The following is a 17,716-nucleotide window of genomic DNA, read 5'->3' as shown; positions in this document are numbered from 1 at the left end:
ATGGCAGCTTTACACGATGGAAGAATAAACGGTTTGTTTAAATTTTTTTTAAATTTGATAAAATTAAAAGGATTTATAAGTTAAAGACTAAAACACTTATTTAAATATCGCTATATTTGTATAAAAATGTCAACTTAAAACAATTTTTCAACCAATTAATTAAGTTATCACTAAAAAAAAAAATTCTACAACTTTTATTTAGACAATGCTGGTGGCATTGTGACAATTCGTAAAATCCAATGTCAAAAGTCATACGTAGGCTCCACGCGTTATGACGTCACAAGTCGCTCTTGACAATCGAACAATCAAAGTTTTTTATTCGAAGGTAAAATTAAAAATGTTTTGTATTTTTTTTTTATTTCCGCAAGAAAAGGGTATATTTCAAAATAACATAAAAATGTTTGGTATTTTATACTTTTAAAACATCAAATCTATATTTAATAAGGCTTGGTTGAAAATAATGTAAGTATATCCAATTTATAGGCCTACGAAATAAATAAAACTACCGTTTGTGGTGCGCAGGTAAATATTAGTTAAGAGTTGCGACTATATTAAGACAATTAAAATCCAGACGGACTATAAACTAGTAACAATTTCTTTACAGCCTTATAACATAATTTATGATATTTAATTAATTAAACTATTTTAATTTAAAGGAACATCGGAATCTAGACAACCAATATATGCCGGTAAGTCAAATAAATTAAATTAAAATCTTAATAAACACTCAAGATTTTAAAATTTAAAATTTTCCCCCCCAAAAAAAATATTTTTTTTTAGTTAACTGCATCACTAAAACTGATTTTGTGACCGACGACAACTACGTTGCTCTTTGTCCACGTGGATGTGACGTCATAGACGACCACGTGACAGGAACCGGGATTTACCGAAGAGATTCTTATTTGTGCTCGAGCGCAATTCACGACGGAAAAATTAAAGGTAGCAGAAAAAATTCAAAAAAAATAACAAAAAATAATTTAAAGTGAAGGTTGTTTGGGTCATGTCGAGTTTAAGAATCCTTAAAATATTTAAATTATAAAAGTAATAACATACTTAAACTATGGGAAAGAGACATTTGTATTCTTCGAACTATTATTACATACAAATAGATAATAAAGTTTGATATATGTTTTCAATGTATTTACAGAGTTAAAAATTTAAAACATAATCCTAGGGGGACCTTAAAGTAATAAGTAATTTAAAACTGTAAATCTTACATAGCTTCATTTTTTTAACAAATTTTTCGAGGTTTTTAACAATCTTTTTATCAAATTTTTCCAATTTTGAATTTTTTAGGCTATAGCGGAGGTCGAGTAATTGTCAACAAAATTATGAAACAATTTTCGTTCAACGGAACATTCCAGAACGGTATAACGTCACAATTTAGTGACGTACCAGCCGATGCATACACAATGAAAGGTATTTATGACGTCAGAATTAAAACACGCATTCGATTTCGAATAATGTCAAAAAATAAAATCTGATTTTAAAAAACCTCATAATACGATTTTAAAGTTATGTAAGCGGGGTGTTAACAATTTTAATCTTTATTAAAGCTACAATGTGGTTTATGACATCATTAAACAAACAAGTATTTTCGGAATTTTTATTTTTTTCCGATTTTGCGCCAAGTTAGTAAAAAATAATTTTACGTAAATGACATTTAGTAAATTTGATTCTAACTTGCTTGAAATCTTAATCAATTTCAATTTAATTAGATAAAAATTTAAAAATTTACAAGAAATCTAAAAACACGATTTTTACAGAGTCATGCTACACTACCCCACGTGACGTCATCGGTGACGTGCCTAATAAATTTGTCCAATTTGTTTAAAAAAGTTAAAAACCGATAAAAAACAAACTTTACTGATAGAGTTAGATTAAAAGTAAAACAAAAAACCAAACACTGGATGTCCCTGTTAAGCTACCTTTCACAACTTAGCCTAAAACGTTTTAAAATCTAGTATTAAAGTAAACCAGTTATGACATTGGGTTACGAGGCCTCTAATACCATTTGTTGTCCCGGTATTTACTTATAACTTAAACACGTCACAATATTACATTCTTCAACAATAACAATAATATATTATTTTTTGTAATTTAATTAAAAATGTTATAATATATGCGTGAGTTTTTGTATTTTTTTTAGTTATTTTAACATAATTCACATGTTTTAGTTTTAACTTAATAAAAAATTATAATTATTAAAAATTTAATAACTTAAACGTATATTGATAATTATTTACACACTACTTATTTTGCTTACAAGTTACTATGTATTATAATACTGTGTAACTTTACAACGTGTTGTATAATGTTATCAAAATTAAAACTTAAACCAAAAATATTTTCTTATTAGTTATAACCCAGCATCAATATTTAAGTTAATTATATATTTTAAATATAACAAAGGAATCATGTATAATCACTTCTAAATAATTAACTTATATTTATTAGTAGATATATCAGTTTTAATGTTGTAAATAATGTTGTAAGTAAGGCTGAAGTTGTTTTAATTATTAAACTGTTAGGATGACAGAGTTTTGATCAATAAATTTAAGTTTAAAGAAACAATTAAGTTGCACATAAAACATTTTTTCGCAAGTTTAATTTTATTTATCGAGTAAAATTAAGGTTTAATAAAATTTGTGTAAAAACTTTTTATAAAATTATTTGAAAAGACAAAATAGCAGGTTATGCAAGATTAGATTTCAGTTATCCCAACGTGGCCAAGTTTTATTTATTGAAGCGTTATGTAGCAGATTAAAATATATTTTGTTTTTGCTGAAAATAAATAAAAGAGAATAAAGAAGCAAAGAGTAGAAGAGCAAGTTTTTGTCATGGTCATGAATCTAAATTAACTTTACAATTTTTTCTTAACAACAAGTTTTTTTCTACATAGAATGTTACTACAGCGTAAGGCTGCCACTAGCTTACTAACATAATTGTAATAGCTACACAGTTTTATATGTATTCATTTTTTTAGAGTTAAAACTTAATTAAAACTAAAAACAATGAATAGTCTAATTAGAGCCGAATTGGATTGTCCTATTTGCTTGGAAACGTTTAGAAAACCGATAATGATGTTACCATGTGGACATAATTTATGCAAGATTTGTTTGGATCAATTACCTAGAGGTTTAAATAAAAGGTGATTTGATATTTTAACAAAATAAAAAAAAATTTGACGTTACAACTTAAATTCACTTAATTTTTAGTTGTCTTAATTGTCGAAAAATGTTTAAAGCGGAGGGACTTCCCCGATGCCGAACTTTAGAAAAACGTCATAGAACAACTTAACAAGGTTAATTATCAAAATTATTAATTTAAACCTTGTTTAAACGACACACAGAACCTACATAGAATAAGGTGGTTGTAGAGAATATTTTAACTTAAAAAATCAGACACGAAATAAATAAATTTAGTAAATATTTGTACATGTACCAACTACAGCTATTTTAGATTAATAAAATATTGAAAATGTTGCATAGTTAGTAATATTACCTACATTATATACAAAATGTCAAAGTTTTTGCATTATTTTTATTATCCTTAATATTAGAATAAAAAAGCTAACCATTTAATTTTAGCCAAACAACGACCAAGTCAATCAACTAACAACAAAAATGCAAAATTTAACAACACAAAAAAAAAGAAAAAATAGTTTTGAAATTCAACAACTAAAAGGTTTGTTCAATAAAATTATATTTTATTGAAGTTTTACATATTTTAGTTTTGTATTTAAATTTTATATGTTTAGAGTTGGGAGAAAATTTTATGAAATCGAAAAACTTCTCCGAAGCTAAATTGACATTTGATCAAATTCTTTATGGCGTCACAGAAGTAGAACGCGTAAAAACAATGTTTAAAATCGCAGAATGTTCGTACTGAATGAATAAAATGGAAGAAACGAAAGAAATGTGGTGTGAGATTGCTGCCATGACAACTTCACTTCAACAGAAACCAGATGATTGTAAAGTCATAATCGATAACATAATTAGTTTCGCTGAACAACTAACTGTTAAAAAAGCAAACCGAACAGCAATGACTTTAATTCGATGTGGTGCTAACTTATGTCAACATTTTGACCCTAACACAAAAGTTCACAAACTAAATTGGGTTGCAGGAGCCATGCAAGATGTAGCTGAGTCGATGGGAAAATCTGAACGAATCGAATTTAAACAACATGGCATTCCACTATTGGAAGAAATACGCGGTAAAATTAAGACAACAGTTAACGCTAAACGTGTAAAGAAATGTGTGAATGAAGCTTGGTGTTTAAAATATATCGGATATTGTTTAGATGAAATCGGTGATTACGATAAATCTGTGCAAGTTTACAAAGAAGCGATATCGCTTATGTCAAACGAGTTAAACGACGATGCTTGTTTATATCGAGTGTTTGGTAATTGTTACCATAATATGGGTGTTGCATATAAAAACATAAAACTGTATAACGAAGCCGAAAATTGTTATTTAAAAGCAATTGAAATATTTCATAAGGCAACTGACTGGCCAAATAATGATCAAAAATATGAATTTATTAAACCTGCTTCTAAAGGGTTAACCAAGGTCGTTGAACTTAAACAAACATAAAATTATTATGACATCATAAAACAAATTTAACTTGATTGTTTATTAACAATCAAAAACTTTAAATCCAATAAAGTGAATTGTTTAACAAGTTAATTTTTTTCCTTTAATTAAAATTATTATATTTTAAAATTAATTTTTTGATTTTTGTTTTTATCGTTTTATTTAAATATTATTTTTTACTTTAATGCTTATTAAGATTGTTAAATTTTAAAACAAAAAAATATAAAAAAATAAAAATAAATTTCTGTTTTTTTAAACAATTTAAAAATTAAATTACAAAAAAAAACAGTAAACCAACTTGCTACATGATAAAAGTTTCATATATTACAAAATATAAAAGCCAACACTAGATGTCTCTGTTTAGCCAACTAAAATTTGGCCTAAAACGATTTTTTAAAACTTTTAACTTTTTATAAAAAAAAAAAGATTTTAAAAAAAGGAAAATTTGAACTTTTTCTAATATTTCTCTTATTTGTGTTATATAAAAACCTCTAATTTCCAATTTAAAATTGATTTTAACAATTTTAACTAAACAGGTTAAAAAATAAATAGGAATTCAAAATTTATTTGTTTAATATTATTTCTAAAATCGGTAAGCAATTTTAAATAAATTTAATTAAACGAAATAAAATCAATTAAATGTTTTAAAAAATCTTATTTTTAAATTGGAACCAAAATATTTCAGGTGTTTGGAAATAATATTGAAATTATTGATTTATTTTTGACAACGTTGATACGCTTAAACCGCGTAAGTAAACTTAAAAGTATCAATAAGTGTGAAAATAATTAATTGAGTTAATATTGTAAAATTTGGTTTAAAACCTAAATATTTATTTTAAAAGTTTATTTTAGATGCAATCAGCGAAGTAATAAATACAATATCAGGTAGGCTTTAATTAAAATAAATTTTAATTATTTTAGGCTGATTAAATATAAGTTAGAAAAAAAATATTAATTTCAATTTAATTAGATAAAGTTTCAAAAATTTACAAGAAATCTAAAAACACGATTTTTACAGCGTCATGCTACACTACCCCACGTGACGTCATCGGTGACGTGCCAAATTAATTTGTCCAATTTGCTTAAAAAAGTTAAAAACCGATAAAAAACAAACTTTACTGATAAGTTAAATTAAAAATAAAACAGAAAAGCAAACACTAGATGTCCCTGTTAAGCTACCTTTCACAACTTAGCCTAAAACGTTTTAAAATCTAGTATTAAAGTAAACCAGTTATGACATTGGGTTACGAGGCCTCTAATACCATTTGTTGTCCCGGTATTTACTTATAACTTAAACACGTCACAATATTACATTCTTCAACAATAACAATAATATATTATTTTGTATAATTTAATTAAACAAGTTAAAATATAAGCGTGAGTTATTATCGTTTTTTATTAGTTAATTTAACATAATTTACATAGTTCAATTTTAACTTAAAAAAAATTATAATTATTAAAACTTAATAACTTTAACGTATATTGATAATTATTTACACGCTACTTATTTTGCTTACAAGTTACTATGTATTATAATACTGTGTAACTATACAACGTGTTGTATAATGTTATCAAAATTAAAACTTAAACCAAAAATATTTTCTTATTAGTTATAACCCAGCATCAATATTTAAGTTAATTATAAATTTTTTAAATATAACAAAGGGATCATGTATAATCACTTTTTAATAATTAACTAATATTTATTAGTAGATATATCAGTTTTAATGTTGTAGATAATGTTGTAAGTAAGGCTGAAGTTGTTTTAATTATTAAACTGTTAGGATGACAGAGTTTTGATCAATATATTTAAGTTTAAAGAAACAATTAAGTTGCATATAAAACATTTTTTCGCAAATTTAATTTTATTTATTGAGTAAAATTAAGGTTTAATAAAATTTGTGTAAAAACTTTTTATAAAATTATTTGAAAAGACAAAATAACAGGTTACGCAAGATTAGATTTCAGTTATCCCAACGAGGCCAAGTTTTATTTATTGAAGCGTTATGTAGCAGATTAAAATAGATTTCGTTTTTGCTTAAAAATAAATAAAAGAGAATAAAGAAGCAAAGAGTAAAAGAGCAAGTTTTGTCATGGTCATGAATCTAAATTAACTTTAAAATTTTTTCTTCACAAAAAGTTTTTTTCTATATAGAATGTTAATACAGCGTAAGGCTGCTACTAGCTTACTAACATAATTGTAATAGCTACACAGTTTTATACGAAACTTAATTTAAACTAAAAACAATGAATAGTCAAATTAGAGCCGAATTGGGTTGTCCAATTTGCTTAGAAACGTTTAAAAAACCGATAATGATGTTACCATGTGGACATAATTTATGCAAGATTTGTTTGGATCAATTACCTGGAGGTTTAAATAAAAGGTAAGTTAATGCTTTAACAAAAAACACAAAATTACTTATATTTAGTTGTATAATAATAACATTATTAATCTAATTCTACTATTTTTTTTCAATTTGTAGCTTAACTAAATTAAAATTATTTTTAGTTGTCCTTATTGTCGAAAAATGTTTGGAGCGGAGGGACTTCCCCGAAACCTAACCTTGGAAAACGTCATAGAACAACTTAACAAGGTTAATTTACAAAAATTTTTAAATTAAACCTCGTTTAAACGACATACAAAACATATATAGAGTAAGATGGTTGTAGAGAATATTTAAACTAAATCAGCACGAAATGAATAAATTTAGTAAATATTTGTACATGTACCAACTACAGCTATTTTAGATTAATAAAATATTGAAAATGTTGCATAGTTAGTAATATAACCTACATTATATACAAAATGTCAAAGTTTTTGCATTATTTTTATTATGCTTAATGATAGAATAAAAAAGCTTACCATTTTATTTTAGCCAAACAACAGCCAAGTCAATCAACTAACAACAAAAATGCAAAATTTAACAACACAAAAACAAAGAAAAAATAGTTTTGAAATTCAACAACTAAAAGGTTTGTTTAACAAAATTACATTTTATTGAAGTTTTACAAATATTAATCTTGATCAAATAGGTTTTTTAAATTTTTATAATTTTTTAAGCGCTTTTGGCTGGTAAATTTTCAAAATTATCAGCATAGCCATAATTTGTTAAATTTTTTTAAATACGGCCTACCTAATTAAAAATACTTTTAAAGATAAAAAATGTCTTATATAATATGGCTAAATACTGCTTTTTATGTTAAGTTTGTTTTCTGCAAAAAAAAAAAATCCCGATATCTCGAAAACTACTTGACTAATTTTTAAAATAATGGTATCCTCGTGTAAGTTGAAAAAATTTCAACATAATTAACAAAAAAACTCTACGACCGAACCAACTCTTTAACTAAATTTTGTTTAGAATTGGGAGAAAATTTCATGAAATCAAAAAACTTTTCCGAAGCTAAATCGACGTTTGATCAAATTCTTTATGACGTCACAGAAGTAGAACGCATAAAAACAATGCTTAAAATCGCAGAATGTTTGAACGAGATGAATAAAATGGAAGAAACAAAAGAGATGTGCTGTGAGATTGTTGCCATGACAACTTCACTTCAACCGAAACCAGATGAGTGTAAAGTCATAATTAATAACATATTTAGTTTCGCTAAACAACTAACTGTTAAAAAAGCAAACCGAACAGCAATGACTTTAATTCGATGTGGTGCTAACTTATGTCAACATTTTTACCCAAACACAAAAGTTAATCGACTACAATGGGTTGCGGGAGCCATGGAAAAAGTAGCTGAGTCGATGGGAAAATCTGAACGAATCGAATTTGAACAACACGGCATTCCACTATTGGAAGAAATACGCGGTAAAATTAAGATAACAATTAACGCTGATCGTGTAAAGAAATGTGTGCGTGAAGCTTTGTGTTTAAAAATTATCGGTGCATGTTATTTTTATATCGTTGATTACGATAAATCTGTGCAAGTTAACAAAGAAGCGATATCGCTTATGTCAAACGAGTTAAACGACGATGCTTGTTTATATCAAGTGTTTGGTAATTGTTACCATAATATGGGTTCTGCATATCATAACATGAAACTGTATAACGAGGCCGAAAATTGTTTTTTAAAAGCAATTGAAATATTTCATAAGGTAACTGACTGGCCAAATAATGATCAAAAAAATGAAGATATTAAATTTTCTTCTAAATGGTTAACCAATGTCGTTGAACTTAAACAAACATAAAACTATTATGACGTCACAAAACAAATTTAACTTGGTTATTCATTAACAATCGAGAACTTTAAAGTTAATTGTTTTACAAGTTAATATTTTAAAGTAAAAGTTTTTCAATTTTTTTTTATGTTTTTTATTTCATTTATTTATTCTGTTTATTGTAATTTAAACCCTGTTTAAACGACATACACAATGTATATGTTTAAATTTATTTTTGTATTAAAGTGTTAAGTCTTGTTTAGCATATTTTCAAAAAAATAAAAAAAATTGTAAAATTTAAATTTAGTACGTTTTTAAGCACTTTTTCAAATAACAAATTTAAAATTTTAAAATAAAATGGTAGTCAAAACGAGATAAAGACGAAAATTAAGAAAGGAAAATGCGAAACGACAACATTTAGAGAATCACAAGCCCGCGATCAGACTGTTTGCTCGACGGGGTAACGTGGAACGAATCCCCGTGCTTATTTACGATTAAACACGGGGATTGTTCACGGTCTCGAGAACGTGATTCGCGACGCAGTGACACCGAGCGAAAGAAAATACCATCACCACACACGAGGTTGTATATCTGAATCGTATGAACAGTCTAAAGTATAAATATAAACAAAAGTAGTTGAACACGTGACCGGAAGTAAAATTAGAAGATCTAAAGGGGCTTAGAAATGCATTAGTGGTATAGAAAAAAACACGAATATCCCGTTTTACAAGAATTCCTTACGTAAAAATCTAAAAATTTTACCGGAATTCGATTTTACTAATATTTTAACATTTTTACGCGAAGTTTTTTCCTTAGTGTTGTTATTAAATAGAGATATAATCAAAATAAATATAAAAAAAAATAAAATAATAAAAAAATGCCCAAAATGTTGTTTACTAAATATTATCACGTCATAAAACACATTGTTGTATGAATCAAAATTGGGGACAAATTTAAATAATACTCAGGGCATGCGACAATTTCCTTGACAAAATACAATTTTCTATTTTTAATAAAAATGTTTGCGTATAAAAGTGTCAAAATATTAGTATAATATAATTCTAGTTAAATTGTTAGGTGCCCATGTTAGGAATTTTCGCAAATCAAAATATTCTTGTTTTTTCCTATATCTGTAATGCATTTCTAAGACCCATTTTGGTCTCCATGAATCGGAAAAATGACGTAACAATCCGGTTGAATCAGTTAAACTACTCGTGTTTATATATATACTTTGGAATAGTCTAAGGTTTCAATGAATGGCCGCCTACCTAGGCGACAGTAATAAACTAGATGTTTCTGTAGAGATACCTTTTTTAACAAGATGGCCCAAAATGTTTAAAAAAAATTCACATTTAAAAAAATCCTTTTTATATTTTTCTATCTTGAAAATTATTTTTTACTATGTAACTAAACAAGTTAAAATATAAAAATTTAGAAATAATTTGTTTAATATTTTTTTAAACTTTTAGTAGGTTTTAAGTTATTGAAAATAAATGTTTAATTTAATAATATTTTAATTAAACAAGTTAAAATATAAAATTAAATTATTATCGTTATTTTAGTTAGTTTAACATAATTTACATAGTTTAATTTTAATTTATTCAAGATTAAAATTATTTAAAAATAATAACTTAAACATAGAAATTATAATTTTTAACTTCAAATATTGAAATGTAAATATATTTAATAAATTGTGAATTTGTTGAAAATAAAAATATGTAATTTTGACGTCATAAATAAAATCACAACAATAAACAACCCTAGCCATTTTAAAGGCAAAGGTTAGATTAAAACATTTTAGGTTCTTTAGTAACTTCGATGTTTTGATATCAATTTACAATCAACGCGATGTCTGATTTATTATCACAAACTTTATACAACAACTTTTCCAGGCACTTGATATGAGCTTTACGTCTTGTCTTTTGTTCCTCTATAAAGAGAACATATTTGCTGTGTGTTGTTGTAGCTTACGATATTTAACAAAGTCCTGAACTGTTTTATTTTAAACTCTCAATGACAAAACGCAGGGTATAGTAAGACATTGCCTACCCTTACATTTAAAGTTAAATCTGTTTGTTTATTTTAAAACTAAAAACAATGAATAGCCGAGTTAGAGCCGAATTGGATTGTCCGATTTGCTTGGAAACGTTTAGAAAACCGATAATGATATTACCATGTGAACATAATTTGTGCAAGATTTGTTTGGATCAATTACCTGGAGGTTTAAATAAAAGGTGAGTTGATATTTTAACAAAAACAACAAAATTACTTATATTTAGTTGTATATTAATAACATTATTAATCTAATTCTACTATTTTTTTTCAATTTGTAGCCTAACTTAATTTTAATTATTTTTAGTTGTCCTAATTGTCGAAAAATGTTTAAAGCGGAGGAACTTCCCCGAAACCGAACGTTAGAAAACGTCATAGAACAACTTAACAAGGTTCATTAACACAAAATATTAATTTAAACCCTGTTTAAACGACATACACAACGTATATAAAATAAGGTAGTTGTAGATAATACGAATTTTATAATAAATATTTGTACATGTACAGTATACAGTTATTTTACATACATATTTAATAAGAAAAATATTGCATAACCAAGATATAGTCTTTAGTTGGCAACCTAACTTAAAAAATATACAAAATTCTTTAGTTCATAGAATTTTTTAAAACTTGAATTTTAAAATCACATATTAATAAAATGTAACCATTTAATTTTAGCCAAACAACAGCCAAGTCAATCAACTAACAACAAGAATTCAAAATTTAACAACACAAAAACAAGAAAAAAATAGTTTTGAAATTCAACAACTAAAAGGTTTGTTTAACAAAATTACATTTTATTGAAATTTAACATATTTTGGCGTATATAAATTGTAACAATATAATTTATTATTCAGTTAAGCAAAAACAGTTAAGTAAGTAATGAATTGGTAGTCGGTTTATAAGACACAACATAATACAATAAAGGCAAAAGATAAGACTGTAGCCCAGACTTCTTATCAGGCAAAATCACGTGTCCCTAAGGGGCCGCTACATTACTCCCCTCCAGAAGCGGAAAATTGTTCACGTTAAAAGGGTAAACCGTTGTGGTGGTTTAATTTGACCCTTGTTACCATCTCTTCGACAGTTTGTTTTCATCTCTATATGGGTTTTTACGTTCGTTTCTTCTAGAATTACTTGCTTACGAGGTCTGCCTCGTAACTTTGGTTGGGCTAGTTGTACAGGCATATTGCGATCCAGATACGCAGGTTTTATGCGATCAATCGAAATGATTTCTGTACGTCCGCCGATATCAATCTTAAAAGTTTTTAATCCGTGCTTAATAACTTTATATGGACCTTCATATGGGGTGCAAAGTGGCGCCTTGTATCCCACTTTCTTAATAAAAACAAAGCTGCTGTTCTTTAAATCAGAAGGTATGTAGCTATTTGATTTACAATGCCACGAGGTTTGAGGCGCTTCTTGTTTTATAACGTGGCGGAGCTTTTGTAAAAAATTTCCAGGTGCGTTGTTGTGGTCGGTAGCCTCCACAAAAGGGCCTGGAATGGTGAGTGGTGCTCCATACACCATTTCTGCTGAGGAACATCCTAAATCTTCTTTGGGTGTGGTTCTAATTCCGAGTAGAACCCAAGGCAGTTCGTCAACCCTATTGTTGTCTTTAAGTCGCGACATCAACGATGCCTTAAGTTGTCTATGGAATCGCTCCACCAGGCCGTTGGCCTGTGGGTGAAATGCTGTGGTAAATTGCAAAGAAGTGCCCATAAACTTTGCAATATCTGACCATAGTTTTGATGTAAACTGTGCTCCTCGGTCTGACGACAATGTTGACGGTATTCCAAAACGAGATATCCATTTTTGAATAAAAACTTTTGCACATGATGTCGTCGATGTTTCTTGCAGTGGGTACGCCTCTGGCCACCTTGTGAACCGGTCAACTACAGTAAACAAATATCTAAAACCTTGAGATGGCGGCAAAGGTCCCAAAAGGTCAATATTTAAATGATCAAATCGTTTTACAGGCAATGAACAGTGGTGCAGTGGGGCTCTAGTGCATTTGTGGACCTTAGCTTTTTGACAATAAACACATTGTTTTGCCCATTCGCCAATTTGTTTTTTAAGTCCTTTCCAAACAAATTTTTCAGCAATTAGTTTCTTTGTGCTTCGTATCGATGGATGCGATAAACCATGAACTAAATCAAATATTTTTCGACGCCAAGATTCCGGAACAAGCGGTCGCGGTGATCCAGTTGTTGTGTCACATAAAAGCGAAGTCTGGTTTTTGTCGCAAGGAAATTTTTCAATTTTTAAACTAGAGTTGGCTTTCAATTCATTTATAATTTCTTTATCTCTTTCTTGATCTAAGGCCATATCTGAAAAATTGATTCCTAAAGATGCCTGTATGACATTTATTCCAGGTCTTGATAATGCGTCAGCAACAAAATTCTTTTTTCCTTCTATATGGCGGATATCCGTAGTGTATTCCGAAATAGCACTAAGTTGTCGTTGTTGGCGAGCTGACCACGGTGAAGTAGTTTTAGTTAATGCATAAGTAAGTGGTTTGTGATCCGTAAAAGCTACAAAGTGCCGTCCTTCCAAGAAGTACCTAAAATGACGAATAGCAAGATGTAATGCTAGTAGTTCACGGTCGAACGCACTGTATTTTAATTCAGGTGGCCGTAGATGTTTGCTAAAGAAGGCCAATGGTTTCCACAAACCATGTATATTTTGCTGTAGTAGCCCCCCAACAGCTATATCGGAAGCATCCACAGTTAACGCAGTTGGCGCTCCTACTTGTGGATGGGAAAGCATAGTGGCATTAACTAAAATGTTTTTAGCTTTAACAAATGCGTTATTTAGTTGATCACTCCACAGTAGAGGTTTAGATTTTTTTTTAATTTCTTCGTAAATCGGTCTCATGATGTTAGCAACTCTTGGTAGAAAACGATGATAAAAATTGATCATGCCAGCAAACCGTTGCAGTTCTTGAAATGAGGTTGGTCGTGGAAAATTGTTTATTACCTCCACTTTATTTGGTAAAGGCTTGGCTCCTTCGTGGTCGATGCGGTGGCCTAAAAATTCAATACTTGTTTGTCCGAATTGACATTTAGTCGCGTTTATTATTAGACCGTTTTCATTCAGACGCGTAAACAATTCTTTGAGATGCTGGTAATGTTCGCTTTTTGACTTGCTTGCTACCAAAATATCATCTAAGTACACGAAAACAAAATTAAGATTCCGGCACATACAATCCATCAGTCTTTGAAAAGTTTGTGCTGCATTTTTTAATCCAAAGGGCATTCTTATGTACTCAAATAAGCCAAAAGGAGTAATGACTGCAGTTTTTGGAATATCTTCTGTTGCAACAGATACTTGGTGGTAGCCTCTAACAAGGTCTATTTTTGAAAATATGTTTGCGTTTTCTAAATTCGCAGAAAAATCTTGAATATGTGGTATGGGGTATCTATCGGGTGTAGTAACAGCATTTAGTCGTCTGTAATCTCCACATGGTCTCCAATCACCGTTGGATTTCTTAACCATGTGCAATGGAGATGCCCACGGGCTGGCTGATCTTCTGACAATACCCATGCTTTCCATCTTGTTGAATTCACGCTTGGCTTGTACCAGTTTGTCTGGTGGCAGTCTACGTGCACGAGCGCTAATCGGTCGCCCGTTTGTTATAAGAAAATGTTCCACCTAGTGTTTGGTTTGCTTTTGTTGGAAATTTGGAGTTGTTATCAGTGGAAATTGTGCGAGTAAAGCAGCATATTGGTTTTGATGTAAACCAATTGCGTTTATTCTGAAGGCTGAGACATCTAACAACTCAATCGAACAGTTTGTGTTTAATTTAGCGCTAATTAATGTTTTGTTTTTTATGTCTACCAAAAGCGAATTGGCTCGAAAAAAATCTGCCCCGAGCAGTGGTTGAGATACTTCTGCGATTGTAAAAATCCATTTAAATTTACCAAACGGTAAATCCAAATGTAATAGGCGTTGGCCGTACGTCTTAATCTCGCTTCCGTTGGCGGCTCGAAGCTTTTTCTGGTTAGAGCCATTATATCGATCAATTCTTCCTGGTGGGTATACGCTTATTTCAACTCCAGTATCAACTAAAAAGTATTGTTTTGAACACTTGTCTTTAACGAAGTATAAATTAAACGTGCTGCCGGCCGCCCTCATCGTTATTGACGACCGGCATATTCGTTTTCCGAAAAACTGCAAGGTGGACAGCACTGCCTGGCTTTATTTCCGAAACGTTGATGATAAAAACATAGATTTTTTTTATTTGGTTGACGTTTATTATACTTCCAATCAGTTTCATGGGATCTATAAACTTTAGAAACTAACCCAGAAAATTGGGGTTTAGCTAAGCATAATTTATCTGCTTTTGAAGCCAATTCTCTCATGTCTGTTGTTTCTTCGGTAGCTAAACCAACTCTCACTTCCTCGGGCAGTAGTTGCAAAAAAATATGTTTAAAGAGAAAACACGATCCGTGATTTCCCATCAATGCCAGCATTTCGTCCATCACAGCAGAAGGTTTTCTATCTCCAAGTTCTGGCATTTCGATTATCCTTTGGGCTCGTTCTTCCTCGGAAAGCTCAAACGTTTTTAAAAGTCGTTCTTTGATAGCAATATATTTTCCTTTTGTTGGTGGATTTTCCATAAAATCGATTACGCGTTTTGCTGTATCCTGGTCTAGTGCTGCGATAACATGGCAGTATTTCGTTTCGTCGATTGTTATATTTCGCAGAGTAAATTGGGCTTCTGCTTGGTTAAACCAAATTTTGGCATGTTGCGACCAAAAGGTTGGCAGTTTAACCGCTACAGCATTTTCTTGCGTCATATTGTTTTAAAATTTTCGTTTTAAAACGTCGGGGTCACCAATTTGGCGTATATAAATTGTAACAATATAATTTATTATTCAGTTAAGCAAAAACAGTTAAGTAAGTAATGAATTGGTAGTCGGTTTATAAGACACAACATAATACAAAAAAGGCAAAAGATAAGACTGTAGCCCAGACTTCTTATCAGGCAAAATCACGTGTCCCTAAGGGGCCGCTACAATATATTAGTTTTGTATTTAAATTTTATATGTTTAGAGTTGGGAGAAAATTTAATGAAATCGAAAAACTTCTCCGAAGCTAAATCGACGTTTGATCAAATGCTTTATGACGTCACAGAAGTAGAACGCGTAAAAACAATGCTCAAAATCGCAGAATGTTTGTACGAGATGAATAAAATGGAAGAAACGAAAGCAATGTGCTGTGAGATTGTTGCCATGACAACTTCACTTCAACCGAAACCGGATGAGTGTGATGTCATAATTAATAACATAATTAGTTTCGCTAAACAACTAACTGTTAAAAAAGCAAACCGAACAGCAATGACTTTAATTCGATGTGGTGCTAACTTATGTCAACATTTTAAACCAAACAAAAAAGTTAACAAACTGGCTTGGGTTGCAGGAGCCATGCAAAAAGTAGCTCAGTCGATGGGAAAATCTGAACGAATCGAATTTGAACAACACGGCATTCCACTATTAAAAGAAATACGCGATAAAATTAAGACAACAATTAACACTGATCGTGTAAAGAAATGTGTGAATGAAGCTTGGTGTTTAAAATATATCGGGTTTTGTTGTATTGAAATCGGTGATTACGATAAATCTGTGCAAGTTCACAAAGAAGCGAAATCGCTTATGTCAAACGAGTTAAACGACGATGCTTGTTTATATCGAGTGTTTGGTTTGTGTTACCATAGTATGGTTTCTGCATATAAAAGCATGAAACTGTATAACGAGGCCGAAAATTGTTATTTAAAAGCAATTGAAACTAAAAGTAAAGCAACTGACTGGCCAAATAGTGATCAAAAAAATGAAAGTATTAAATTTTCTTCGAAATGTTTAACAGAGGTCGTTGAACTTAAACAAACATAAAACTATTGTGACGTCACAAAACAAATTCAACTTGTTTATTCATTAACAATCACGAACTTTAAATCCAATAAAGAAAATCGTTTGACAAGTTAATATTTTAAAGTAAAATATTCTCAATTCTTTTTGATATTTTTCATTTCATTTTTTTATTTTGTTCATTATTTAAATTTTATTTTTGTCGTGTAATGTTTAACCTTGATTACCATATTTAAAAAAAAAAAAAATTATAAAATTTATATTTAGTATTTTTTTCTAAAAATTGAATTTATAATATCAAAATAAAATGGTAGTCAAGATAAAGCAAAGACGAAAATTAGGAAACAAAATGCGAAACGACAACATTTAGAGAATTGCGAATCCCGCGATCAGACTGTTTGCTTGACGGGGTAGCGTCGTACGAATCCCCGGGCTTATTTACGATTAAACCCGGGGATTGTTCACGGTCTCGAGAACGTGATTCGCGACGCAGTGACACCGAGCGAAAGAAAATACCATCACCACACACGAGGTTGTATATCTGAATCGTATGAATAGTCTAAGGTTTCGGTGGATGACTGCTTACGTAGGCGACAGTAACAAACTAGGTGTCTCTGTTGAGCTACTTTTAACAACTAACCCTTCAAAGTAAACTTCACAATAAAAAAACATCAATTAAATTAATTATTGATTTTTATCTAAACTTATCGTAATATTTAAATATTTTCTTTATAAATTTAAGTTTAGTATGCTAGTCAAATTTTAGAATATTTAAAATAAAAATAAATTTTAGTAATTTTTTAATAATTAAATGATTAAATTCGCAAAAAACAGTAAACACTAGATGTCTTTGTTTAGCTACCTAAAATGTTTAAAAACGGATAAGGTTGTGTTATAAAGCATCAAAATACAAACTTTTAAGCTGAATTTGATTAAATTATATTTAAAATATCTGATATTGCAATAATACTGAAAATTGAATTGGGTTACAAAACTGCGAGTTTTATTTAAAAAAATTTTATGTTATTGACAA

The 17,716-nt window shown here is 29.4% G+C and overlaps 4 protein-coding genes across 4 annotated transcripts; 3 read left to right on the top strand and 1 right to left on the bottom strand.

The window, feature by feature from the left end:
- LOC145764001 (uncharacterized) lies at positions 1 to 4,596 on the top strand. Its single transcript, XM_082575562.1, has 9 exons — positions 1 to 31; positions 657 to 689; positions 781 to 939; positions 1,297 to 1,419; positions 2,682 to 2,733; positions 3,023 to 3,151; positions 3,219 to 3,283; positions 3,761 to 3,852; positions 3,895 to 4,596. Exons 1-9 carry the CDS (start codon positions 1 to 3, stop codon positions 4,594 to 4,596), a joined length of 1,386 nt encoding a protein of 461 aa, XP_082431688.1.
- Positions 4,597 to 6,768: 2,172 nt separating this feature from the next.
- LOC145763472 (uncharacterized) lies at positions 6,769 to 8,951 on the top strand. Its single transcript, XM_082574923.1, has 4 exons — positions 6,769 to 6,980; positions 7,106 to 7,190; positions 7,473 to 7,569; positions 7,956 to 8,951. Exons 1-4 carry the CDS (start codon positions 6,844 to 6,846, stop codon positions 8,789 to 8,791), a joined length of 1,155 nt encoding a protein of 384 aa, XP_082431049.1. The 5' UTR covers positions 6,769 to 6,843; the 3' UTR covers positions 8,792 to 8,951.
- A 1,829-nt stretch (positions 8,952 to 10,780) lies between these two features.
- LOC145763471 (uncharacterized) lies at positions 10,781 to 16,924 on the top strand. Its single transcript, XM_082574922.1, has 4 exons — positions 10,781 to 10,995; positions 11,121 to 11,205; positions 11,492 to 11,588; positions 15,872 to 16,924. Exons 1-4 carry the CDS (start codon positions 10,859 to 10,861, stop codon positions 16,705 to 16,707), a joined length of 1,155 nt encoding a protein of 384 aa, XP_082431048.1. The 5' UTR covers positions 10,781 to 10,858; the 3' UTR covers positions 16,708 to 16,924.
- LOC145751649 (uncharacterized) lies at positions 13,905 to 15,621 on the bottom strand. The gene is made up of 2 exons (XM_082567848.1): positions 15,143 to 15,621; positions 13,905 to 13,971 (listed from the first exon to the last, which is right to left on the bottom strand). The coding sequence occupies exons 1-2, from the start codon at positions 15,613 to 15,615 to the stop codon at positions 13,905 to 13,907; spliced, it is 540 nt and encodes a 179-aa protein (XP_082423974.1). The 5' UTR covers positions 15,616 to 15,621.
- Positions 16,925 to 17,716: the final 792 nt, after the last annotated feature.

This window comes from Corella eumyota, chromosome 1 (genome assembly GCF_963082875.1).
Source record: "Corella eumyota chromosome 1, kaCorEumy4.1, whole genome shotgun sequence".
Lineage (NCBI taxonomy): Eukaryota > Metazoa > Chordata > Ascidiacea > Phlebobranchia > Corellidae > Corella > Corella eumyota.
This window is presented reverse-complemented; position numbering and strand designations above follow the sequence as displayed.

What these genes read in the sequence shown, in the direction of transcription:
- LOC145751649 (XM_082567848.1), bottom strand. Translation starts at nt 15,615, where the DNA reads ATGACGCAAGAAAATGCTGTAGCGGTTAAACTGCCAACCTTTTGGTCG. An exon ending in TCAAAAGCAGATAAATTATG is followed by an intron (nt 13,972 to 15,142) that starts CTTAGCTAAACC and finishes TAGATGATATTT; the next exon opens with TGGTAGCAAGCAAGTCAAAA.
- LOC145763472 (XM_082574923.1), top strand. Translation starts at nt 6,844, where the DNA reads ATGAATAGTCAAATTAGAGCCGAATTGGGTTGTCCAATTTGCTTAGAA. An exon ending in CCTGGAGGTTTAAATAAAAG is followed by an intron (nt 6,981 to 7,105) that starts GTAAGTTAATGC and finishes AATTATTTTTAG; the next exon opens with TTGTCCTTATTGTCGAAAAA. An exon ending in TCATAGAACAACTTAACAAG is followed by an intron (nt 7,191 to 7,472) that starts GTTAATTTACAA and finishes ATTTTATTTTAG; the next exon opens with CCAAACAACAGCCAAGTCAA.
- LOC145763471 (XM_082574922.1), top strand. Translation starts at nt 10,859, where the DNA reads ATGAATAGCCGAGTTAGAGCCGAATTGGATTGTCCGATTTGCTTGGAA. An exon ending in CCTGGAGGTTTAAATAAAAG is followed by an intron (nt 10,996 to 11,120) that starts GTGAGTTGATAT and finishes AATTATTTTTAG; the next exon opens with TTGTCCTAATTGTCGAAAAA. An exon ending in TGAAATTCAACAACTAAAAG is followed by an intron (nt 11,589 to 15,871) that starts GTTTGTTTAACA and finishes TTATATGTTTAG; the next exon opens with AGTTGGGAGAAAATTTAATG.
- LOC145764001 (XM_082575562.1), top strand. Translation starts at nt 1, where the DNA reads ATGGCAGCTTTACACGATGGAAGAATAAACG. An exon ending in CGATGCATACACAATGAAAG is followed by an intron (nt 1,420 to 2,681) that starts GTATTTATGACG and finishes TTATTTGAAAAG; the next exon opens with ACAAAATAGCAGGTTATGCA. An exon ending in CCTAGAGGTTTAAATAAAAG is followed by an intron (nt 3,152 to 3,218) that starts GTGATTTGATAT and finishes CTTAATTTTTAG; the next exon opens with TTGTCTTAATTGTCGAAAAA.